This window comes from Polistes dominula, unplaced genomic scaffold (genome assembly GCF_049000335.1).
Source record: "Polistes dominula isolate Pdom_NZ unplaced genomic scaffold, Pdom_raw_medaka contig_79, whole genome shotgun sequence".
NCBI classification, from domain to species: Eukaryota; Metazoa; Arthropoda; class Insecta; order Hymenoptera; family Vespidae; genus Polistes; species Polistes dominula.
In genome coordinates, this window is record NW_028300916.1 from 4,245,001 (window position 1) to 4,271,520 (window position 26,520).

General features: G+C 36.2%; 1 protein-coding gene and 1 long non-coding RNA gene across 3 annotated transcripts in view; both read left to right on the forward strand.

The window, feature by feature from the left end:
* The window catches only part of LOC107071993 (uncharacterized), a 97,312-nt gene that overhangs the window by 3,104 nt on the left and 67,688 nt on the right, over positions 1 to 26,520 (forward strand). The window contains exon 1 of one of the 2 annotated variants that reach the window (XM_015331524.2): positions 1 to 146. This exon is cut by the window's left edge and continues 3,104 nt beyond it. In XM_015331524.2, coding sequence (XP_015187010.2) covers positions 92 to 146 — 55 coding nt within the window. In that variant the 5' untranslated portion in view covers positions 1 to 91. Of the gene's footprint in view, positions 147 to 24,258; positions 24,540 to 26,520 lie in introns of those variants that run through there. The other variant, XM_089170747.1, reaches the window with a different exon arrangement.
* Positions 19,795 to 23,087, forward strand: LOC149033103 (uncharacterized). The gene is made up of 3 exons (XR_016176036.1): positions 19,795 to 20,127; positions 22,115 to 22,256; positions 22,392 to 23,087. It is a non-coding gene; the product is annotated as an uncharacterized LOC149033103 (long non-coding RNA).

The following is a 26,520-nucleotide window of genomic DNA, read 5'->3' on the forward strand; positions in this document are numbered from 1 at the left end:
GAAGGGCCGAAAGGGCTCGGATATCGTTGTGAACATTCTCGACATAGAATCTCGTCGAAAGGAGTGGAGATGTCCGAGGGTTGCTGAGAGAATGAGGGAGTTGGACACTGAAAGTCCTGTCGTCTGGCCGGCCTGGTGTTATACTGGTGAGTTTTTTAATACCAAAAGCAAAAACAAAAAGAAATACTATTATTTATTTATTTTTTGTTCTTATCCACATTCTTTGTTGCTCTTTAAAATTGTTATTCTTCGTCAATCGGCAAGAATCTCGTTACGTTTAGTTATCCCTCCTCGTTTCGAACTCTCGTAATCACCGATGGCAGCCGATAAGAACTCGTAAATCTGTTTCAACTCGAGGTAAACCGTCTCTCTCTCTATGTTTGGCGCCATTGAAAGGCCACTACTCTTGTGGAAGCCTTTGTAGAGACACGTCAACAATATTATATCGAGCTCGTATACTTGTAACAGGATGCCAATCCTCTTCTCTCGTCTACTTACTTGAGTGTAGTTTAAAGAACGCGAAAATAATTTAACAGTAGGAGTAGTTGATATTCTCTTTGCTATTGGTTACTTGTTACAAATTGCAATGATTAACAAGTTTCTCTAATTATCTAATCAATGATAAAACGTTAGTGATGGTAGTCGCGAATTTATTTTTAATTATTATTTATTTATTTGAATGAGTGAGAGAAGGAATCGAACTACTACCGTACGAAATGAACGCGAGCCAATTTCGTTTGCGATTTCATTTTGTACCCAAGAAGAATTCCTAAAAGGTAAAAGGGGGCCGGGTTTTAAGCCAGTGCTGTGATGTTGCTGATGGTACCAGGGTGCGAGCCAAGAGGAGACAGGAGCGAATCACCGAGGGTGTAATTATGGAGCTCGATCTTGACAATTAGGAACCCTTCGTGGCGAGCGGTAGCGAATGAGGGTCCTCCACTTAGCTTCCGCGACTTCCAAGCCTTCTTATCTCGTCCGATCGACCTCCGTTATTCGTCGGTATCTTCTAATTAAGAGGGAACCTGGTAGATTTCTTTCGCAATAAAGCTCTACCCAATCGCTAGCCGAAATATAGCAGCTACCCTAATCGTCGATCCTACCGTTTCTTAATTCGAACATTTCCCCCACTCCCGACATTCCCCCATTTTCGAATAGTTCAATCTTTTATGTTAACTCTTACACGATTTCTTTCTTTCTTTCTTTCTTTCTATTTTTTATCTGAACTTTCAACGAAGATAGATATAAAAAAAAAATCCAGCAGGTATATTAGAGATACAAATGACCGTACGAAGAGAACTTTTCGATGGTTGTTGTTTTTTTTTATTTATTTTTTTTTTTTTTTGTTCACGTCTATCCAACGAAGAAAAACTCGGAGAAAATTTCAACTCGGTGTCACGTAAGTCGACGTGATTTGGCGTCAGAGACGATCGTCGGCGATTAACTGAAAGAATTCGTCGCGGTAGAATGGCGAGGTAATCGGTGAACGGTGTATCGGTTGACTACGTGCAACAAATGCCATTCTTAACACGGAACGCTAATGGGATTAACGTTAGTCCGCTAGAGAAGTCACTTGAATAATAGAATGAAAAAAAAAGAAACTAGACAAAAATTCATTCTCTTATCCTTTAGTCTTATCTTTTAGGTCTAGCGAATCAAACGTCAATTTTTTGAGTCAAATATTTTTCCATGGTTATACAAGTTTCTTCAGGAATATCATGAAGAGAGGAAGGAAGGAAGGAAGGAAGGAAGGAAGGAAGGAAGGAAGGAGGAGAATAATTGTTCAAAATGTCGAACGAAATTGAACGACTTTATGGATGCGGGAAGTTAGTTTTATCGATAAAAGTCGACGAGGTCGATATCTCGTTGCGATAAGAAACGTTCTCGGCATCGAGCCAGAAAGATTACGACAAGGTGTTTTCTCATCTCCGCAACTTCTTTATCTATCGTTCGCATGAACGTTCTTTCAGACGTTTCTTTTTTGTGTGTTACGTTCTTATATAAAAATTATTGTTAAACTTATTTTCTTAAACATGACGAAGAAGAAGAAGAAGAAGAAGAAATGGAATGTAAATTTTTGTTGAAATTTTTATTAAGTAAGTGTTGTTCTTTCTTGTTCATCCTCCTCCACCACCTCCTCCTTCTACTTCTTTTTCTTCTAGTGTCGTGTCTCTTCTTTCAGATAGTCACACGAGTTAAATATTGGCTGTCGTTCAAAATACAAACGCGTGTCTTCTTGCAATCGGACAGTTGTCTTCGGTGTTAGCAGCTTGCCATTCGCGATTGACTTATTTATGGGCCACAAAGCATCGACTGCGTTGTTGGCTTCGGCTATCGATCTTCCGTACTTAAGTTTCACATTTAAAACTAGCAAAGAAAGAAATAGATAAAGAAAGAGAGATTTCGAAGTAGTGTCTTGACTAGTTAACGTTGTTTCTTGTCTTTTTCCACTTGTCGAGTGGATATTTTACATTGTAGAAGGATATCTAACAAACACGTTGTGTCTTTATCATTGATTATATCATAACTATTTTCTATGGATTTCATTGAACGTACATTGTGTTATCGTTTCTTGATAAAATTTTAAACTCAAAAATTGACGTATCATCGAACAAACAAAACTACAGAATCGCATTTCGATCACGTTAAGACTTGACTACAAAGAAAAATGATTAAACGTAATTTGATAAAAGGTACGAAACAAAATAATAAAAATAAAAGAAACTATTTAACGTTATCAAAATTGAGACGATTTTTGAGCTTTAATAGAAGAAGAATACTTTGCCGTTTATGTTAGTAACATTGGTTTGAAGAGAAGTACCGAAGAAATGGGACTAAGGGAGACCCTTCTTCTTCTTCTTCTTCTTCTTCTACTTCTTCTTCGTGTTCGCAGCCGCGAAATAACGTCGGTGGTTTGTGGTTTTTCATACGTGCAAGAAGTCACAACGGATGGATTGTAAGGGGCAAGTTGGATAGTTGGATGCATGCGCTAAGCCAAATGCCTCCACGAACGAATGAGAAGAGGAACAAGAGGACGAAGAAAAACGAGAAGAGAATGAAGAAGAAGTAGTAGAAGAAGAAGAAGTCGAAGAAGTAGAGGTGCCTTTTGTTCCCACCTTCGGACGCGGCTTTCTCAACGCGGTCTGCCACTTTTTCTCAGCTCTCTTTCTCTCTTCTTATTCCACGACTAACCTTAGTTTCTTATTTCTTCTCGTTCTCGCTTGATGTACCTTCTTCTCTTTCTATTGCTGTTGCTGCTGTTGGTGGTGTTGCTACTGCTGCTTCAACTGCTACTGCTGCTGTTGCTGTTGGTGATGTTTCCAGTGCCCTTTGTCTTGAGAAAACACGATTAGGAATCTTCTTGTTGGTGCAATTTTGAGGCGGCTCCTGTTTCCGTCATAATGGCTTGCCTATTAGTCTCTCAAACAGCAGGGTGACTCCACTCTTAACGAACTCTTCTTTCTAATTTTTGTTTTACTATTTGTCTTCTTTCACAACAATCTTTCTCTAAAATCATAATATCACTCAATGTGTTGAGTTATAGGTGACAATTGACAACTCTTCGTTCATTTTCATTCATAACAAGATCTAGGAAAGAAAGAAGGGAAGTTGAAACGGAGTTTCAAATGTGTTCAAAGAAATTAGGTATATTTAAAAAGATTGAAGTCGAAAGAGATTTATCAAAGGGGAGAAGAGGGAAGTTGGTCGTGCCACGTGCTTAGTACGAATCTTGGCGCCCCTGTTGTCGTTCGAACAGGTGATAGAGAGGAGGGGGAGTCCTTAATCGTTCCTGCGACGTTTTTATACCTCGAATCACGCTGCGTCACGTCGCTTAATTGCTGCCCCGTGCGAATACCTTGTGTTGAATGTGTTGCTGTACTCTTTCTCTGTATTCTTTCTATCTTTATTTATTTATTTATTCGCTTATATCGTTGAGAAAATAAACTATTCTTATACCTTTAGGGGAGAAGATGATCGAAAGAAATGATCAATTGTTATTATTATTATTAGAACTGAAATAAAGTAAGTAATAGAAAGAATGAGAGAGAGAGAGAGAGAAATAAAATCGCGGAGACGATAGACACGTCGATAACGAGCTAATCTAAAAAAAAAAAAAAAAAATAGAAAGAAATGGGAATAAGAGAAAGATGAACGATAAAACGATAACGTTTCTTATCCACCTCATAGAAAGTCGAGATGCATTTCGATAACTCGAAGATCTAAAGAAGGAAGCAGGTGCATCTCGTACGATTTACCTTTTAAAGAAATCATTCTATCTGTCTGTCTGTCTGCTTACCTGTCTGTCTGTCTGTCTCTCTGTCTGTTCGTCTTTTTATTTCTTTCTTTTGTAGCTTTTCAATCGTGGCATAATAAAAATCATTAGATCGTTACTGTATGTGTATCGATCTCGAATAGAAATTGGACTCCTTAGTCGGATCGAAGGAAATAGATGAAGAGAAATATTATCGGCGAGATGTAATTAACCCATTTGAGACCTATCCTTACCATATACGGTGCAGTTCATTAAAAAGAATTTACTAACGTATATATATATGTATATACATATACTCGGTTAAAGTTTTGAATATGCATGAGTTTCTATACTGTATCATTTATGGTTACAGGTCGTTCCTCCCAGAGCAACCAACCCTTAAATGAATTTATTTCTTTTCTTTTTCTTGTTTTTTTTTCTTCTGACATATCTTTAATTATATTTCTAAGAAAAATTCGATAAAATTCTGTTCAAACGAGTATCGGAGAAATCTAAATGGGTTAAAGTCGAAGATAAAATCTTCTCGATTTGATATCTCTTGAAGAAGAAAGATATTTTTCGAATAATAATTAACGATCCAATCAATAGTCTAGAAATAGCGGAAGAGACATCGATAGTTTTAACGCGAAACAACTTCCTCCTTGGTCTGCACGATGGTAGGATATATAATATTTGTTAAGATTGTTACGATCTTTGCCGAGGGACACACGTTACCCCATGAAAATGCAAATTATATCTTTCTCGCGTAGATAAACCTTGTTCTTTTTATTTTTTTTATTTTTTATTACGATTCCAACTGTCACCGTTGATATCCACAGGCGTGAATAATCTAGTCGTAAAGGTTTCTCTTAAGCTCTCAAACCGAGACGTGAATTTTCTAAGATCTTTATCACTCCTTGTAGGGATGTTGTCGATGTCGTTGGTTGGTTAGGTTGGTAGCTTCCTTCAATTGGTTTTTTTATTTTCTATTTTTTTTTATTTTTTATTTTAACGAGTATCACTTTAGCCAAATGGGATTTAGTCGATGAAAAATAAAGAATGTCGCGTATATTAAACGCTAATAATATTCTATTGATTTGTGCACTGTCATTCCCGTCACGAAAGATAGAAGAAAACTTGTCATAAAACGATCATCATTCTACGCAATATCTGTCACAATTTAACGATACTATTCGATTTATTTGAAAGTTCTCTAGTGTGAGAACCGAGAAGCAACGTCATTAATCGATTATTTATTGTCCCATGGCATAGATTAGAGGAATAAAATGAAAATTCGTTCATATATTTTAAAATGATACTGGTATGTGTAACTTAAACACACACTTTATTGAATTGTTTTTCTTTTTATGAATAATTCATTTATAATAATATTTTTCCATTTTTTATTACGACAAAATTAATCGATATTTCTTTTACCTTATACAATCACACACGAACTTAATTAATTTTTTGTGTTATCTGAAGAAAAAAAATTCAGGAATGTAACACATTCCTCTTTCTTTTTTTTTTCTTTTTTTTTCTTTTTTTAACATTTAAATATATTTTAGCTTTACAATACTTGTCCTTTTTTACTATGATAAAAATATCCTATTTCTTTTTTTTCATTACTCAAACGGTAAGAACGTGATGCATATTCCTTCTCATGTATTTTAGATTGTGTACAATATTTTACATTTTTTACTACGACCAAAAGTAGCTGATTTTTTTTTTTTCACTTCCCTTCCTATGTTTCACAAACGCACAAGCTTCATCGTGATTGGGTTTGTTGTTGTTGTTGTGTTTATTTTTTTTTTTTTATACAAATGTACGAATGAAATATATTATTTTGTTTGAAGAAGAATATCTTTTGCTATATAGTCAATCGATGTTAAAAAGAACGAATATCAAAGGAACTCGTGACTTTCGAGTATATCGTTAAAAGACATTGGTTGGACGTAGGTGTCTGCTTACCAAGTACGCTTGCTAACATAAGCGTGACTGTCGCATGATCGTCGTCGGCGTGTCGGTATGACGATTCAAACGAGAAACGTTGTTCGGAATACGAAACGTTGCCCTTCTTCTTCTTTTTATTCTTATTCTTATTTTTTCTTTTGCTATAAGCCTCCTGTCAGAAATATAATTTTAACAGCCAAAACAAAATAAAAAAAAAGGATTATGCATACGAGTACAATTTGTATCCAACTCGATCGAATTAGATTTTTATTTCTTATTGATATTATGCTAATAGTATAAGTGTCATTTATACGATTAGTTGATGAAGTGATAATCGTTGAATTTCATTACATAAACGTTACTTTATCTTATCCATTAATAATAACAATAATCATCTATTTCAATATTGTGAGAAATTTTCTGATATCAAAGACACCAAGGTATCATTATTTATTCTATAATTAATTCTTTGACCAATGATTTACTGAAATCAATTGCAATTTTACTCTTTTATAAACCTTTTTGTATCACACGAAAGTTACCAACTTAGAGTTATTATCATTCTAAAAACAAAAATTATTAAACAAAATCAGAAAGTCCAAATGTTGATTTAATAATACAATTACATCTCAAATATCATATACCTGCAATAAGTTTCATTTTTTAATAATTTTTATACTAAGTCAGTACGATAATCAATGAGAAACCGGAAAAGATCAGAAAAAGCTGCTATCAGTCGGCGCCACCACTTTTATTTCTCTCTCTCTCTCTCTCTCTCTGTCTGTCTGTTTAATTTTCTTTCTTTCTCTTTTCTCATTTATTCCTTTCCTTTTCTCGTTTAATTTAAATGCCGCCCCGTGAAAATATTTCCTCTTACCCTACTCTGTCTCCCACCCCCTCCCCCTGCCACCCCTCCTTCTCGTTATTGCACCGTTGACTATAGAAACGCCGTAAACACGTCGCGGCGCTTGGAGACGGGATAAAACGTCGGTTTTATGCGAAGGCGTTACCCACCATCGGGAAGAAGGTGAAAGAGGACGAGGTGGAAGAAGAGGAGAAGATTCTCCTTCGTGATAGAGACATGTTTTCAGGTATTACCCGGCCCGTGGACAGGTACGGGCTCTTAGAGCGACGTTACGAGCGCCTTGGAACGCAAGCTCGCTCTTAATCTGGAGACACCAAACCTCTTTTGCCGATCTTTTCTCTTTTCTTTCTTATCTTTTCTTTTTCCATCTTCCTTTTTCTTTTTTATTTCTTCATTCAGATATCGTGTCTATGTTATTCACAAACGATCGCGTTTTACCATTTTAAATACGAACTCCCGTTTATTCGAATTCGGTTTTTTTCTTTTTTATCTTCAGTTATTAGTTTGTTACCCTAAAGAAATGTCAATAAGAATATACAAAATAAGTTAACGAGTTATCGATCAAATTTGTAAGATAAATCATTTATCCTATCGATCTAATTTCTAATAACGTTTTGATTTACACATATTCAAAGTTAATCGATGTGTATGATATTTTGTTTTATTGTAGTAGAACATAGTATCGATTTTCTAAAGTTATTCCAACGAATGTTTTATCGTCCCGGAAATCGACTAAAGGGTAAGCAAAAGAGTCAGAGTCGTCTCGTTAATAATGGTAGAACGTCGCGAATAAGTACGAAGGGCGCCACCAAGGACTCTACCACTCTTTAGTCAAAGATACGTGACATTTATTGCGAAGGACGGTATCGTAAAGGTATACCTATACCAGTTCGGTATACCTTTCTCTCTTTTTATCTTTCTCTTTTGTTTTTTGTTTTTGTTTTTTTTTTTTTATTTCAGTCATCTTTTTCTCAAGTGTTGCCTCCGATTCGGTGGGCGTAAATGCGAAACCCTCCTCTTTCTCTATCTCTTACTTTTACCCCCTTTTTTCCTTCCCTTTCCTTTCTTTCTTCTTCGAGTCGTGATTCTTAGTAACGTTATATACATATACACACATACACCTATTAATGTACTCACGCAAACATATCAAAGTATATGCGGAACGACCGCAAGAGAAGAGAATTTCCTCGTCTCACAGGGCCGATCGGTGCCCGTAATGATCCGTGCGGTTTTCATTGGCGTGAAATACGCGACGTTTACACGCTCGTTTCGTTTGCCTGCCTTATGGCAGCACTACCACCACCACCATCAGCAGGTTATATTCCTCGCAAAGTTGTATTCCACCTTTCCAGTATGGAAAACCGGCCAACATCGAACCAATTCTTACCACCAGAACCAAAAGAAAATTGACCGATTTCGTTCATATTATCCCTTTATTACATTCTCTAGACAATGTTCTTTTCAACATTTATTTTTACCCCCTTTCTTTTTTTTTATCGATACCACCACCTTGTGCACCTGCTTTACTTATTTTCTTTTTTTCCTTTATGAAACATCGTAATAATATTTCAAATGAAACGTTTAATTTAATTATCATTGATAATGTTAATGTTAAGTTAATTATCGTTTTTTTTTTTTTTTTGTTATTTTCTTCTCATTTTTTGATACCTTTTTTTATATTAATTATTATACATCTAATATCAAAAATAGTTTCGGTGTATTCATATTCAACAAAATTTCATTTATTTTTCTATGTAAAAATCATCCCTTATCTAAATACACCCAGTTATTTTTATGTAAATAACAAAAGAAAGAAACTAAAGAAAGAAAAGAAAAGAAAAGGAAAAAAAAAGGACAAGGAAAGGATCAGTCGTTTATAAAGTCAATGCGTAACCCGACCTGACTACAGGCATGTCTCGCAGGTCGTAGCCTGCTGTTTTTATCTGGCCATATTTCAGGATGATTCCACGCTTAATGCCTCCCTCACCACCATCCCCGTCTTTCCTCTTACGAGCCAATGCCATGGCTACGGTGACAACTTAACCCTCTACGCTTCCGAGTAGTACACCGTTGCAACGAATATTAAAACTTTAATGGCAAATTTTACGCGTTTAATTCAATGTCTTTCTATCGTCGAAACACAATTTCACTCTCTCTCTCTCTCTCTTTCTACTTCGATCTTTTTCCCCCTCCCCTACGAATATTTATTCAGTTTCGAAGTTCATTGGAAATCAACAATGTGACACTGAATTTTTAATATATATATATATATATATATATATATATATATATATATATAAGTAATATATATGTGAAAAGATTTCTTTTAACATGGAATTATATCTCCTGGTACGAATTTATAATCAGAGATATCGATCATAGTGTTGGTTTCCTTTTCACCTTCCCTCCAGTCCCCTCTTCTATCCTCGTTTGACGTTATGTTAGTTACGTCACGCTCTAAAACACGCAGGATGTCGCCTGGTTCACGAATATTGCCGTAGGGCGTTATTTATTTGATAGAAAAGTCACGTTTCTCGGTCGAGTTTAGCTTGGCATTGTAAAAGATCTCGGTTAAATCTAAACCGGCAAACGATAATGGATTTCTAGCTGTGTTAAGCTGGCAGCCGATCATTACCGATCGGATTCATGTACGGCAGTCTATCACGTCGTTATCGAGACAACAACGTTGAGGGGCCCCAGCAAGCAAGCCACAGGCCTCGTGTACAATTTCCGACCTTTTTATCGAGGCGTGGAATCGAAATGATGAATCGGTTTTCTTATTAGAGAACGTACGTATAAACGGGAAACCCCCACGTGTGTGCGACTTCGTCGGTAGAAAAACAGTGAAGGTGAGAGAGTAGTAAAAAAAGGAAAACAAAAAATGAATGAAAAGAGAGAGAGAGAGAGAAAAGGATAGGCGAGAAGTCGTGTAACTCTCTAAAGTTAACGTCGTGACTTCTGACGATACTTAAATTCCTCGATCTGCCCATTGATCTTTTGATCCCGTGCTCGTCGACGCATGAACACAAAAAAAAAACTAAGCGGTACACACACCGATTCACCTCTCGGAACTCGACCTCTGCATCCCTTGCTCTCTTACGCTCGTTTCGTAATAAAATTCTGTTCGTTATATCAGTTTATTTCGAACGAGAGAGAAGGAGAAATTAATATGAAATCCAAAATACTTCGATCCGGTTTGTTCAAACGACGATGAAAAAACGGTCCAAGTTTTGTCGATTTATCAGGGTACTCGTAAAAATAATTTCTTTCAATATGTTTGCACGAAAAGCAATGAGTTTCTCGTTTTATTTTTCCTTTTAACACATTCACGACCGGCATATTTTTTCCCCTTTTTTAAATACTGAGTATCGGCAAAAATTATGAATTATTTAAATTTATATTTAAATAATAAAATATCATTATTTTTAAATATTATCTAAAAGTGTATTTATATTAAATTTGTACAATTTTAAAACTACGTGAATTTTACGTCAGCGGTAATTAGGAATAGAACTTGAAAATACGTGAATAATTCACGTCAGCGGTCGTGAATGTGTTAAACAATCTCGAAGTTGTGGTAACTTTTGAATGATATTTTTTTACGGTCACGGTAATAGTGGCAAATGGGTCAAGGGAAAAGAGAAAAATAATTTTTGTATTCTCATTGATATTTTTCTTTCCTATTGTTTTTTACCTTGTTTTTGCTTTTTTTTTGTTTTTTTTTTTTTTTTTTTTCTAACAAGAGATACCCAACGTTGAGATTAATATCGCAAAAGGTTGCACATTAGGTATAGATCGCGATTAAAATTGTGACCTTTAAGATTTGCTGCTCTCTGTTCTCTGTATATTGCTGACTTCACCATTCTATATGTTATATCTATTGAAGAACTTCAGTCTCAACCAGCTTCGTTAGTTCTTTGGCTAATCGTTTTTCTACGCGTTCTCTCTTTTATTTCTCTTACCGAAGCAAATTATATTTCCCGCGTTTTAGTATATGTATATGTACACAATATTTAATTGTATACATAAGATCAACTAAGAATCTCATTAAGAACGACAAGAATTTCACGCGGATTCTCGATCCCAATTCTCTGATCCTATATCCATTATAAAATCTATGTGGTATTTACTTTCACGTATTTACAATTATTCCTTAGGCTTGGCATGAATTACTGAACGTTACGTATATAACTGGAACTTGAAGAAATTTCTTCTTAAATTTGAAAAGAATGTTGCAAAATATTATATGGAGGAGAGTTTTAGAAGAAAGAATAACGAGAAGAGGACTATTGGTAGTTGAGCAAGAAAAAGCTTGAAACCAGTGGTATTTTACGGGGAGAAGAAATGGCGTGGCACCTAGAAGAAATCCTTAGATAGAGTCTAACACGTCCACATGATCAGTTTGAGTTGGTGTGCGTGCTCGAATAGTTTAACACCGTACAGAGCTGTTAGTTCTTACTATGTTTCTATGTATATGTTAGTACACATAGTTTTTTATCTTTCTTTCTCTCTCTCTCTCTCTCTCTCTCTGAGTTTCTTTAAGAGTACACATAGTAGTAGATGTTAGTCGAACAAGTTAAAACTCAGCTTATAGTCTAGCTTACCGGTACGCTTACGAGGTTGAGCCAAGGTGGCGGCCCCAGGGCGTCGGGTCACCCAGATTTCAATCTAGATACAGCATTCCTCGGTTAATTAGTACTGGCTGACTGGCCGTGAGCCTCCATCATTGGGACGAAACTCGACGCGTAGCATCCAACGAGAACCCGTGGTTCTTCTTAACGCCAACCAACCAACCAACCAACCAACCAACCAGATTCTCTTTATATTTCTTTTTCCTTCTCCTGTATTTTCTTTCTCTAGGTCTCTCTTTCTTTCTCTTTGAAAAGAACATGTGTGCACATGTGAGTATACACGCGATGCCTTCGTCAGAAAGAGAGAAATAGAATCTCGTTCGTGTTTATACTCGACAGTAGCATCAGCAGCAGAAGCAGCATCAGTGGCAAAGAGTTTCGACATCGTTCAGGTAGTTGAAGCTATCGACCAACTAACTCTATGTCTTCTTCCTTCGTTTCTTCATTCTTCATTCTTCTTCCTTTTATTTTGATTCTTCTTCTTTCCTTATTCGCTTCCGTGGATTCTTCTTTAGTTCCGAAAGGTTTTATATCCCTCGATTTCCTTCTAGCGATACTACGATAATGGCCTTGCGGAGATCATTTCAGTGAAGCACTCGATTAGACTTTGGTTATATCTGTACACCTCCCTCGTAAATCTTTGTAAGATGGAAGTTAGAATGAGAGAGAGAGAGAGAGAGAGAGAGAGAGAGAGAGAGAGAGAGAGAGAGAGAAAGATGTTCAGTTTTACTCGTCTATATCCATCGGTGAAACGTTTCACTTGGCTGATTTATGTTCTCGAGACAATATACTATGTCGTGTATATTTTCATTCTATTTTACTTTGAGATACATATTTTATCTTTCGATTGGATAAAGATTGTACGAAATATTGAGATACTTTTTCAATTTAAAGTTGGTCATAAGAATATTCGTTTTTCTATCTGTACATTAAATATTATTATTATTTTGTTTACAATGCGAGATTTTTAAATTGTATTATTAAACTTTGAAATTGATATTATTTTTATGAATAGTGTTTGATTATACTTCCTTTGCATCTTATAATATTTTTAAGACGATTAAGCATATTTTGTGAAACCAAAATTTTCTTTAAAGGTTAAATAAAATTATATTTTATTTTATAATAAAATTAATATTAATTTCCAAACTTATATCTTAAACTTATATTAAGACATTCGCGACTGACACATTTTTTTCTTTTTTAATACTGAATACCGGTAAAAATAATGAATTATTTAAAATTATATTGAAATAATTAAAAATAAATTTAGTTTTATTAAATTTTTAAAATTTAGAATGACGTGAATCACGTCAGCGGTTGCGAATGTGTTAATATATTAATATATTATATAAATATATAATATATTAGTTATATAAACTTATATAATTTATATATATATATATCAGTGTATAAAAATTGAAAACTATGTTATTAGAAGAAACCATCGATCAATATAAATTGCCAATGGTATTTTACGAATATTCCTGTGATTCACAAATGGTATATATCCATTTATTCAGTTCACCCTAGATAAATTGAAACTTGTTAAAGAAAATATGTAGCAAGAGAACTTAAAGTCAATATATCTTCGATGACATTACCCCTATCGGAAAAGTTGAAAGAATATCTATTACTTAGGTTTCTCTCTCTTAAAGCAGGGAGCATATTTCACACGTCGGAAGACAAGAAAAGGAGGAACTTCTCGTGTATTGGCTTCCGGGTAAAAGCAGTAACGATACCAGTCTGATATCTTCGTCCGGTCTTTTAGAACCGAACGTAACTCTTCTGTCTCTGTTATTTCTTTAGTATATGTATTTGTGTTTTATTCCAATACGAAGAGAAACACATTCGAGAAAGATAAAGAGGCATACATACATACATACATACATACATATATATAGAAGCAAAAAGTTTTGCAGTATCCTAAGAGCAACGTCGTGCCGATCGATCGTCGTCTTTCGATTTCAAAGCGAACGTTCCCCATTCGTTCTTTCGTACGAGCAAACTTCTTAGGTGCTTCCTACCGCACGACACCATACGTCCCTCTTTTTCTTTGAACATTTCTGTCACCCTCCCACCACCATCAACAACATTTCTATACCTGAGAGTCTTCTGACTACTACTACTACTAATACTACTACTACTTCTCTTTTCGTTTCGTTTCGTTTCGTTTCTTTTTTTATTTTCTTCTCTTCTATCTTACTTTCCTAGGCGAGAACGCCCGGAGTCAGTTTGCGTCGCAAAGATTTATCGTATTTCTCGACGTGCCACCACGTTCGAACGGTTACCATCTCTCTTTCTACTTCTTATAAAATCAAATTGTCTGATTCGAAATATCTTACAGTTAGATTCTCTTTCTATCCTTAGAAAAATAAACTATTAGATCATTAATTTAGTTGTATTCAATAATCGATAGATTTAAAACACTTTTATGTATGATATTGTATTCATTTTTTTTTTTTTTTAGATTTTAGCAAACATGTGTTCACGGATTAGAATAGGGTAGAATATATTAATAAAATACCTTTAAATTGTTAGAAAATAGTAAATCCCAACTCCCATATAAATACATAATTAATACTATTATATTCTTAACACTAGATTTACGGATGTTTTGTTCATTATTTTTTAATGACGTAATAACATTGTTTGAATAAAGGATTGAGTAAAGGAATTGAACTAATATTTATGTATATTTCATTACGTAACTAAAAACCAATAAGTTTTCAAAAAATAGTATTTAAATTTTATAAATATATAAAATAATCAAATGTTCAATGAGTCAAATTGGCTCAATTCGTAAATCTAGTGTTAAATATTTAACAATTATTAAAACAGATGATTACAATTAAAAACCAATAACTTATGAAACAATTCCTCCATACAAGATATATAATAATAATATTACATAAGAACACCCAGCAAGAGTTTAGAGAATTTATACTACTACTTTGAATTATTTGAACAGACTTTAAAACATTTTATCTTGAGTAAAGTGAAAGAAAGAGAAAGAGAAAAGAGAGAGAGAGAGAGAAAGAAACTAAAGATTTACAAAGTTAGCTGTTGTTGAGCACTGGAGGTTTAGCGGAGGTAAGATTAAAGAGAGACGACGGGCCCGATCTCTTCCGAGGAATCAAGATCTTAAGAAGAACGCGACCGAAGTTGCTTTAAGGTCGAGGAAACAACATGCAGGACAGACAGCAACAGCAGCAACCAACGCGAGTACGCTTGCACAGCAGGCTGCAGGAGCAATCTCTTGGACAATTAGCCCGCAGTTCGTGACGGGTCCCTCCTTCTCTTGGTCCTCCTCTTAGTATACCCTTCTTCTTCTTCTTCGTCTTCTTCTTCTTCTTCATCCTTTCGTTTCATCTTGGTCTCCCTTTATACTCTCTTCCAATTGGCAGCCTCGCCCAACAATCTCCTATCTCCTTTTCCCCCACTCTTTCTCTCTCTCTCTTTCTTTTGAAAGAGAGTGACTGGCATCGTGTCGCTCTTCTTTCAAAGCAAAAGAGAGAGAGAGAGAAAGAGAGAGAGAGAGAGAGTTCCAGATCTTCCACCTTTCTACCTGCCGTTTATACCCTAATGACCTGGCAGGTGCAGCACCCGGTGTGTGTGGGGGGCCATCCGGTACGTGATGCCTCCGAAAAATCTACGTAAGATCGACGATCCCATTCGAATGACGATGTTTTCCTTCTTCTTTCTCAACAGAGAATTGTTCTAGATAATGCATTCTCGAGTTAATTGGTTCGGATACACACGACCGTGGGATTTAGGTTTTAACACGTTTCACGGAATCACTTGTTTTTGTTTTATCTTCAATTTCGGATAGAAATGATAAATTGAAAGGGAGTAGATAAACAAAGAAAAACATTATATCTATGAGTAATAATAGTAGTAGTAAATGACGCGTGCTTGTTTGCTTGCATGCATGCATGCTGGTAGAGGAAAGATAAAAATAAAACTAGCGAACTAACGTGTGGCTCCTAAGTTGAATGCTAATAAGTCGTCGTGGCAAGAACTCGTCTCGACCATCTGAAGTGTCTCTTTACAAATAGAGCTCGACGGTTAGGATGCTAGAATGGATATGGATCGATTCGTTTGATGTTATATATATATACTTGTATATATTTTTTTCTATATACTTTTCTATCCTTCTCTTATTGGGTATCTACCTAATGAACTATATCAAGAAAGAAATGGTCGCGTTGAAAATAAATAGAAAGATGGGACAAGTAACGATTAGTATTGCGAAAATATCCGCGTGTCTCTCTGCGGGGTTACAAGAAGAATCTATGGCGATAGAAGTAAAGGAAAAGGGAGAAGAGAAAGGATGTATACCTTGTTGTTTCTTTGCGGAATAATAATAAGGCACGCACACACACACAGGGGGGTGTCCTACCTCCCGTTTGACCTCCTCCCCTCCTTTTTTTTTTGCTTATTGTCGGTGGCTTTCGAAGAAAACGCGTGACTCTCCTGACAAATTGGCCTACTACTACTACTACTACTACCACTACTACTACTAACGAATGAAGAGAAAGAAGGAGAGAGAGAGAGAATGGGTTGGTACGAAAAGAGTGAAATAAGAAAAACGTGGATGGAAAGAAGCAAAGGTAAAAGAGAAGAAGGTGGAGGTGGAGGTGGAGGTTGCACGCGGTTGGGATCTACGGGCCGCGATCGCTCAAAGTAATTAATTATCGAGCGCGTTCTTCCTCCTAGGAGATCGTGCCCGATCGAAGGCTGCCTTCGAGCAAAGCGAAAGAGAGAAACAGGGAGCGTGGGCGAGGTGAGAACGATCCATTCATTTTACACAACGTTGGTAACTACAGACAAGGGGGGTACTACATACAAAAGGAACATGAACAACGGGAACAGTCAGTGACTTCAGTGTCTTATCGTCTAGTTCCCGATACTTTGCTATTCTTTACTTACATTTTGTTGTTGTTCAAGTATCGTGGGTTGTACATAAGTACTAGATACGAACCTCTAGAGTATATACGTATACATAGATAGTTATTTTTTACATTACTTTAGGTATTGGTACCCCACGCGACAAGAAGAGCAAAAAAAATCAAAAGGGGGAAACGTTTCCGTGAGGTACGAGATCGAGGTGGATCCGTTCGTTGTTAATGGGCCACGGCACCCGTTGATTTCTAAGAAGTGATTAATTATCGAAAGCTCGCTACTTCTTACGTGGAAGCGTCGCGCGCCTTTAAACGAGATAAGAAGGCGAGAAAGAGAAAAGAGAAAGAAAGATAGAGAAAGAGAACGTGGGCGAGGTGCGAACGATCCATTAATTACGTCTCGTACATAGTAGAGAGAGGACTCTCTCGATCGTATACCACGATTTCCTTCTTTCCTTGCAAACACTTTTTTTTTTAATTCTTTTTCTTTTTCTTTTTGTTTTTTTTTGCCATCATCGTCGTCGTCGTCGTCGTCGTCGTCGTCGTTGTTTTGAACTTAACTTTCCTCGTGCACAAATTTGATTTCGAGGAATTTGTTGTATTATAATCAAGTCCTTGGAAAATAAATAGACGTGAAATTCTTTTATCGATTTTGTATATGAAAGCAAGTAACACGATTGTAAATCAGAAGTAGAAACTGTTATAACATCGTCTCGCTCTTTCTTTCATTCTTTCATTCTTTCTTCATATTTTTTTTTTTTTTTTTTTTTATTCTTTCTCTTATGCGTGATATAAATTGTGGTCCTGAGTGCAGTTCTTCGTCCAGTTTACGAGATAATTTATCGTCCACGGAGAGAACAGTATCTCAGCTTCTGTTATAGGACATATATACATATATATATGTATACACACGTAAGAAATAAGTGTATAATACGTGCCTACGTGTCTCTCTTGCTAAAGGATATCTTGTAAGTGTCCTACGTTGACTGGGAACAATGCGATAAACACGTGCTGTTACTAGCGAACGACCTTTTCTTTTTTCTTTTTTTTTTTTATAAAAATCCGTACCGATTTCGAATTACTTCATGCAGTAACAGCAATAGCAGTAGCATTTGCAGCAATAACAGAAGACAGCATTTGTACAATAAAAATTTGCAGTAGAATGAAACAGAAGCAACAGGAGCACCACACATATACCATCATCATTTTTCACTGGATCAAAATGATTGAAAAATCATGCAACGCATCTTACAAACACATACTCTCTTTCTCTCTCTCTCTCATTCACTTCACCGTATCTCACAGTTGACGATCCGTTCTAGTAGTCGTTTCTAATATCGGCGAATGCTCGTCGTAGGAACCGGTCGTAGCAAACCCCGAAGGCAAGTTCGAGAGCGACACTAATCCCTTAATATCACCTTACAAGGCGTCTCGCGACGTGGCCGCGTGTCACGTTATGGAAGACACGACGGGAGTCGCACCGCCTTATCGCCGTCCTGGAATCTCATTCTCAAAGAGAGAAAGAGAGAGAGAGAGAGGGAGAGAAAGGAAGAGAAAGAAGAGCTCTTGTGAAGAGGGTGAAGGCTTGAGAAGGATGAAGGGAAAGGGACATCGATCGACGATATCCGTGTAACAGACGAGTACACGTACCACCTCCCTCCTCCTCCCCCTCCTCTTTCTTCTTCTTTTTCTTTTATTTGATTTTTTCCTTTGCGGTTTGGTCCAGTGCCTCGCCCTCAGCATCGCGTCGTTTTTCAATCTTCCCTTCGAAACGAGAAAGAGAAAGAAAGAGAATGAGAGAAAAAGAGAGAGAGAGAAAGAGATAGACGTGTCTTCTTAAGGCACACGCACCGAGTGTGCGTGTCACGCGAGACGGAGGATAAGGAGGAGGTGGGTAAAGAAGAGAAAGAGAAGAAGATAAAAAGAGAGGACAGAGAGAGTTCGAAGCTTGGCAGAGGACATGACCTCGGAGAAACCTTCGTGACCTGAACCGGTCCGCCTCGTGTTCTATGCGAGACAGGGGCTCTCAACTATTTTACTTAAGTATTAGATTTGATTTCTTTTCATCTTTCTGTCTCTCTCCCTCTCTCTCTCTTTTTCACTATATATCTAAAAGATTCTTTTATCCTTGAATTCTGTAACATGAATGATCCACTTTGAGATTTTGACTCGTTCGGAAAGCCGATATCGAAGCCAAACAAAGGTCTTCAAACGAGTTTTTTTTTTTTTTTTGAAATGTGTAAGAAGCTCTTCTTCGATGGTGGAATTTTATTAAGAAATTAACTGATGTACATATAAGTTTGAATATCGGTTTGCGTAAAACCACACAGATATCGTGTGTTAGAGTATCGTATCATATTATTAAGAAAAAAAAAACCCGTTCCTAATTACGGTTGGCATTCCTAAGAATCAACCGTCACGTAATAAAACTCACAGTCCCAGATCTTGCTAATAAAACGTGAATGGTTTTCTTCTAGTTCTTTGGAAACGTAAAAGGGTAACAACATGGTATTGAGTATATATACCGGAAGTCATTGAGGCTTTTAAAACAGTAGGATCGATAACGAAGTCGACAGGGATCTTCCTAATGACAAATTACAAGAGGTAAACGTCGTTAAGGTTTAAAAGCAGTTGCTTCTTTAAGCAACAACCACCAACTTAACTCGGCTCGCGGTGTTCTTAATAGTAAGCTTGCTGTTCTCTCGGTTATTTCATTTGACTTAGCGTAACGAACGAAGCGTTTTAAATTACCGTACATTTAGTATAAATCTATCGGAATGGTGAAGTCGCTTAGCGAGTATATCGATTAGGATTTTAATGATTTTTCGTATAATGACGCTTTATCTATAATGTATTTCTATCATTTTAAATATATGACATTATATCTTTTTACTTTTATAACATTTCGGTAAACTAAAGAATGTTCAGGGTTATTTTAAATACTTCAATGAGTTGCTGATTCTGTTTTTTTTTTAAATAAAAATAGACAAAAAAATATGACAGAAGAAAAAATCAAATAACTATAATATGTTCTAACTTCTTATGACTTTATTTTGTATATAGATGCATCGCAGTATTCAATTGCACTTTATTTTTTAATGTAACTTGATAATTATCTTTTTTTTTTTCAAATTCATTATATAATTTATAATATCTTAAGTATTTCTCTCTTTCATGTATTAGAATTAGATTGAGTTGCACGAGTTCTAAGAAATCGAGTCTTTTGAGAAAAAGATATTTTACGAATGGTTAATTTTCTTAGAGGGGGTTAGAGGAGAGATTGTGTGTATGTATGTGAGAAAGAAAGAAAGAAAGAAGATACCTGGCTGAAGATAGAGAGGACGGTGAAGATTAGCTCGGCCGAACGTGCCTTGGTACGTGCTTATGTCGCTTCTTGCATAGTGCAGCACGTCGCAAAAGTCAGAGGTGACGTGTCACCGAAGGTGAGGACGATTCCACGCTTTCGTTGTGCAACAAGCAACCAACCAACCAACCAACCAACCAACCAACCAACCATGCGAATGAGTAAGCAAGCAAGCAAGCAAACCAACGCCAATTCGAAAGAAACAACGTTTGATTGTGTTATGAGTCGCACGCAATCAAAGAAAACTATAAACGAATCGAATGGGTGATTGTTTTTTTATTTTTTTATTTTTTTATTTTTTAATAATAATTTTGATCTCTCGGATCATTAAAAGATAAAAGATACAATTTATATCTATCAATATAAAATAGAAGAAAAACTTTACATTAACATTCGATACGTTGTTCTCGATCGAACCTTTTTTTCTTTTCATCATTTACTCGATGACGGTTATTACGTAAAACTATGATGTGAGACACGTATTTGCTGTATTTTATTGTAATTTAGTTTTCCCCACTACTAGTTCTCAATTCAAGTTGTTACACAATATAAGTAGATAACACTTTAACATAAGATATTTTAATTATTCTTCTATATATATTTAAATAAGGAATTACTAATGCATTAGAGATATAGTTAGTATTTAATTATTCAATTATTTATCAATTTAAATGAATTTATTAATTTGTATAGTTTATAATTTATTTTTTTAGCATTATACTACACACGTCTATTTGTTAATAGAAAAAGAAAACAAAAATGAAATTGTACCGGTTACTTATTAAGCTCTCGTACCAAAGTTTTTGTCTCTAATGTGACATTTACTTCGCGATGATAGCGTATCCTCGTAATGGAGAGATGCGAGAATGGATAAAAAAGAAAAAAAAAAAGGATGGGTTAGAAAAGAGAGAATGACATCGAGTGAGCGTGCTTATTGTGCATGCATGCACGGCTTGGAAGGAAGGACAACTCTTAGGAAGATGAGTGTGTATGTGTGTGAGTCGCAAGAGGTTCGTCGTAAATGTCTTCATCCGTAAGATATGAGATACCGTGGGCGTCTACAGATATACGTGTGCAACGTGCATACACATACATATTTGAAGAACACGTACAATCACACATACATAGGAAACATCTTTCGTTTCACTCGACCGTCCACTTTCAATTTTATTGGACATTTATGGAAAGTGTCGGTGGTGACGGTGGAAATTATATGAAAGAGACATCCCGAGAATGTTTAACTTTTCTTCTATTGTCATGTCATTCGTGTTGGTCCTATTCAAGATAACGCATACATACATACATACATACATACATATTATGCACACGTATACGATATGTTGAAAATCTACTTGGTTAGATTTCTTTTCTAAACTTCGAAATGGCAAAGAAGAATAAGAATAAGAAAGCATCATCGAAATAAGTATTTTCTCTCAAGTATAAATCCTATTGAATTAAATTCATAGGATTATGGAAATAAAAGACGTTATCGTTGTCCTGTATAAGGTTTAGAAAAGACGGATGAGATATCTATAGTAGTAGTAGTTGTCAGTTGAAATCTGTTTGTAAGAAGAAGAAGAAGAAGTTTTAAAGTAGGTAAATTCAAGCTTAGTTAAGCACGCGGACGCGGAGGTAAGCAGGCAGCCAGGGCGAACCGGCTGACCCTTCCGCTCGTATTCCCAGACCGATGAAAATTCCAAAGAGGGTCAGAGCGGACTTAGAAAGACTCTCTCTCTTTCTCTCAGACCGTACGTGTTGGCGTTGCACGTGGGTTGGGCACACACGGTGGGTATAAGCCGGCGTACAATGATATACCTCGAGGCCGGTTTACACGGCTATAGGTCGAGACCTCGTCGTGTTAGAGGTGAGGCCGCACCCTAAGCATTGTGTCCTGCCCACGTGACCGAAGTGCACAAACGTCAAAATCTCTTCTTACCTTTTTACCTTTTATAGCGATCTACCTTTGGGTCTCACTTTTTTTCTGTCTTTCTTCAATTAGACAAAACTTAACAAAAAAGATACTTTGTTCAATCTTTCTAAGAATTTATCACAACATATTTTAACATTGAAAATCTTGATAATAATATAATTATAAATTAATAATCGATACTTCTAACTAACGTATGGTTCATTTGTTTTTTGTTTCAGGTAAGCAGAAATTTCTATACGGAATATCAAGACGTCCTATAAATTGTGACTCAGGAGAAAGAATGAAAGAGAGAGTGAAAAAGAGTGAGAAAAAGTTTACGATTGATTACTTGTCGCTTATGTTGGAGAATCGAATTTTAAGGTATATTTAAATATCAAGTTTTGATAGGTTCAAAAGCGAAAGAGGAAGAGAGGGAGAATGCATTTAGTAAACTTTATCATTTAACACGAGATGTATCAAGCTAATAAACGGTTCCGGTTTCTTGTTTCGCATTAGGCGTTTTCGAGGAAACCCGAAAGGAATTCTCACCCTTTCGATAATTTCTCGAACTCGAAGAAGAAGTGGTCTCAAGGGAAAAATCGCGTTGTTCGCAATAATACGCCTAAAGAAACATCATCGTCGAAAGATTTATGGAAGTGTTAACCTTTCGTGTTTGATTTAAAGGTTTCCTACATATATACATATAATATATATATGTATTTTATTAATTTCTTCATTGACAAGAAAAAATTTGACATTTTTAAACAAACAACCTTCGAGCGAAGAACAGATATACCAAAAAATCTTTCTGTGTAGGAATCATGAAAAGGAAGAGGAACTTTGAGAAAGGAATGGGGTCTACTTTAAACGTAAAGTCATGTAATAAAAGCGGAACATAAAATGTGAACGTCGAACATAATTAGCGAGGCGTGACCGGAATCGTATCGACTTTCATATATACGATCTCATGTTTGCCACGATCCAATAGAAAATCATTGAATCATAAATCGTGTTATTTCGATAAATCGATAATAAAAAGGTTCATACGTCCGTAACGAAACCATTTAGAATTTCTAAGAAATTTACAATCGAAGTTACATACATATATATATAATTCTATTAAAAATTTGTTTAAAATTCGTCCTACGTATGTTCTTACATGCTAATCGATTAGAGACGTTTAATATCGATCAATAAGAAACGTGCATATGTCGTTAACCCTTTCACTACTACGGGTGACTATAGTCACCCGCCACAAAACGACACCCGCACACGACGGGTGACTATAGTCACCCGTCACATGATGCCACCTATACGCGACGGGTGACTATAGTCATAGACTATAGTCACATAATTATGAACACAAATCATTTTGTTTCTAAAAGTAATGTCACAAAGTCGTTTTTGAGACAAAAGGCTCCGAATGCTAAAGACTGCGCGCGCTTAATGTTCCCACTTTCGGTACGGCGCTCCGTTCTAGACGAGGTACTTCGCGGCGAGGCCCACCGTAGCGAAAGGGTTAATATCGCATTTATACTCTGCTTTTCGTCATAGTACTCGTAACACACGTTATTTTTGCGATACCAACTGTGTTTCGATGAGAATCAAGGATCGATAGAATAGATCGATCGTGTTGGCACGTTCCTCTCTCGTCAGAATTTATAGAAGTGCTAACCTTTCGCGTTTTCACCATGCTCGAGTACCAACCTTCCTCTCTTACTCTTCTATTCCACCTCTTTCTGCACCTTCCACCAACCAATTCTCCTCGTCACGAGTCACGGTACTCTGCTTCTTCTATTTTTTTTTCCTCTTTTTTTTTTTTTAATATATTTTTCTTTCTCACACCGCACCGCATTACTAACATTTTCTGTCTTTATCTATTTTTTCTCAGTGTTTCTCTACCACTTTACTTCTTCGTTCCGCGTAGTATATACTAACAGCTTCACCCAGGTTCGCAATTATATCTAATAACCCGCGGGAATGGCGTCTCTACTCGAACCGCGGCCAACTTTACTCGACTTTGATTCCGAGAAAGTTACGGTAGAAACGTTTGACCAACCACGAGAAAACAAAAAGAAGAAGAAGAAGAAGGAAGGATTATCTTTGTGCGTGAGATATTTGTCAGAAGATTTACCTAACAAAAATGTTCTTACTATCATCAATTAGATGAACCTGTGTATAAAACGTTTCTTTATCAATCAAAAACTGGCACTAGCTCTAAATATTTAAGAATAAAATAACAAACCAAATAATTAAAAGTAGATGAAAGATAAAACCCCCTCCTACTACCCTCTATACCCCTTTAGGATAAATCTTTTTCTGTTTCTCAGTGTTCTATTCTTTTCTATCCTTTTTCCATTTGTTTTGGGGCGGGGGGGGGGGTGTAGAAGGGTCGAAAACGACACACACCTCCCAGGCTGCGATAAAGATGTAAATCTCTCTGTAAGCAAAGGAAGAAGAAGTACTCGTACTGTGTGCCAGTGGCTGCTATTAATTCATGCATGCATTGTTACGTGTCAAGCTGCGCGTTGTATCTGTCGGCAGATCGTCGTGACGAGATAACCGCGCGAAAACCCCTTCCTTCTCTTACTTCGATCGGCAGTCTCTCAGTCTGCTGTGCAGCCCGCCGTTCGTGCATCTTGCACTCTTGCACATTGCACTTATATATGTAACTATACTTATATTGGTATATATACATATATATATATATGTACTTGTACACGTGTATTCTGTTTCTTTCTTTCATTCTTTATTTCTGTTTCTCTTTCTCTCTTTTTCTTTCACGCACAAGCATCTACCTGTATAAAACACGTGTATATGTGTGTTTATGTGCGTGATGCATCTCGAAGAACGAGGAAGTAAAAGAAAAGTACGGTGGGGATATGGTGAGGGTGGTCGAGGTTATATGAAATGGTAGTGGAAAGAAGGAGGAGGAAGAAGGGGGAGATGAGAGGTGCACCACGAAATGCCACCTTCGCACCGTCAAGATTAATCGTCCACGTCGGCGCGATGTCACGATAATTCCCCTTTAAATGACAAGGTACTCGGTACGAGAGCTACGATGATACGACGAAATAAAGCTTCCGTGAGGCACCAAAGAAGAACTCTACCTATCTCACTCGTCTTCACTATACGTTGGGTGTTGAGAAAATAAATTCGATTGATAGGTAGGGATGTTTTTTTTTTCTCACACTCACTCACTTCTTTTTTTTTACCATGAAATTAACTCGTAACGTCGTAGGATAATATTATTTATAAATCGTGAGAATTGAAAAATGGATTAATTCATTTAAAAGTCAATGTTTAAAGTATCTATTTCTAAATACATTTTTTTTTTTAAGAGAAATTGAATTTTGATCGAATTTACGATGTAACGTTATTTTAAAATATACTTACAATATGAATAACAAATTCAGGGGCGAGAACACTGACGGGATTTCGTATTTGCGACAATGAACTTTCGAATTCATAATGCCAATTAATAATAATAGTAATATCGTTAATAAATCTCTTGATTGGCTTGTGATCAATTGACGTTTCTTTTTTCAAATTAATTTTCAATTGGTAAAACAAGTATCTTTTAAGGCAGGAATAAAAAATCTTGAACGATCATTTATGGTTTATCCGGTGAACATCGGCGATGATTTTATCCTATCGATCGATACTAACCAATAGAGGGGGAATCGTATAATCTCTATTTCTTGGACTCTTTCTCTTTCTATTTCTCTGTAACGCATTTACGGTGGTTCACGCTATACTAAGGCTGACGATTTGTCGCGTAATGCGCGATATCGTAGATCTCGAGGTCGCAATCGCCGTGACCGGCGCGTCAGACATCGCGGTAACACGTGTCTGACTTCCAATGAGAATTTAATTGCTCCGAAGCTTTCGTTCGTCTAATACAAACGTGCTACTTCCATGCACAGCACAGGTCTCTTCATTTGCATCGAGAGAAGAACACGTGACCATATTGAGAAAGGTTTATACCAAAGGACGTCGTTTTACTACGCTCCTCTTCTTGCTAAGTTCTCTTTCTCACTGATTTTTTTTTTTTTTCTTATTACAATTCATTAACTATTTTTTAAAAATACTCGGTGTCCAATCCTTAATTGGATTACAAATCTTATATCTCATTTCTAGGATATCGAATATTACCACTAGTTATTTGAAGAATCCAATTTTCGTTGAACCTTACAATTTTATCTACTAAATTAAAAATATCTAAGATATCTCAGATTATTTTTCTTCCAATGGGATTTACTCGTCTTAAGAAACTAGGACAACATTCGAATTAAATCGGTAGATAATAAATCGGATTAGAAATTTTGGTATCCCTTTGACAAGAAAAAAGAAAAAAAAAGAAAAACGATTAGACACTTGGAACATCGTGAAGTATATAGTATAAGGTTTGTTTCCTTCTGCTAATTGGCTATAGAGAAGAAAGATCGATCGGTAAGTATCGTATGGTTGACGGTTTCTCGATCGTTTGATTAGAATGTCGTTGATTAAAAGTTTCTAGGGTTTTAACTTTAGAGAGGAGAGAAGAGAAGAGAAAAGAGTTTAGAACAACCCGTGGCTATGGGGTCGCGTCGCATTCCAGTTTGTGTGCTATCGGTTCTTGATATCGGAGCGTGACGTCTCTTCG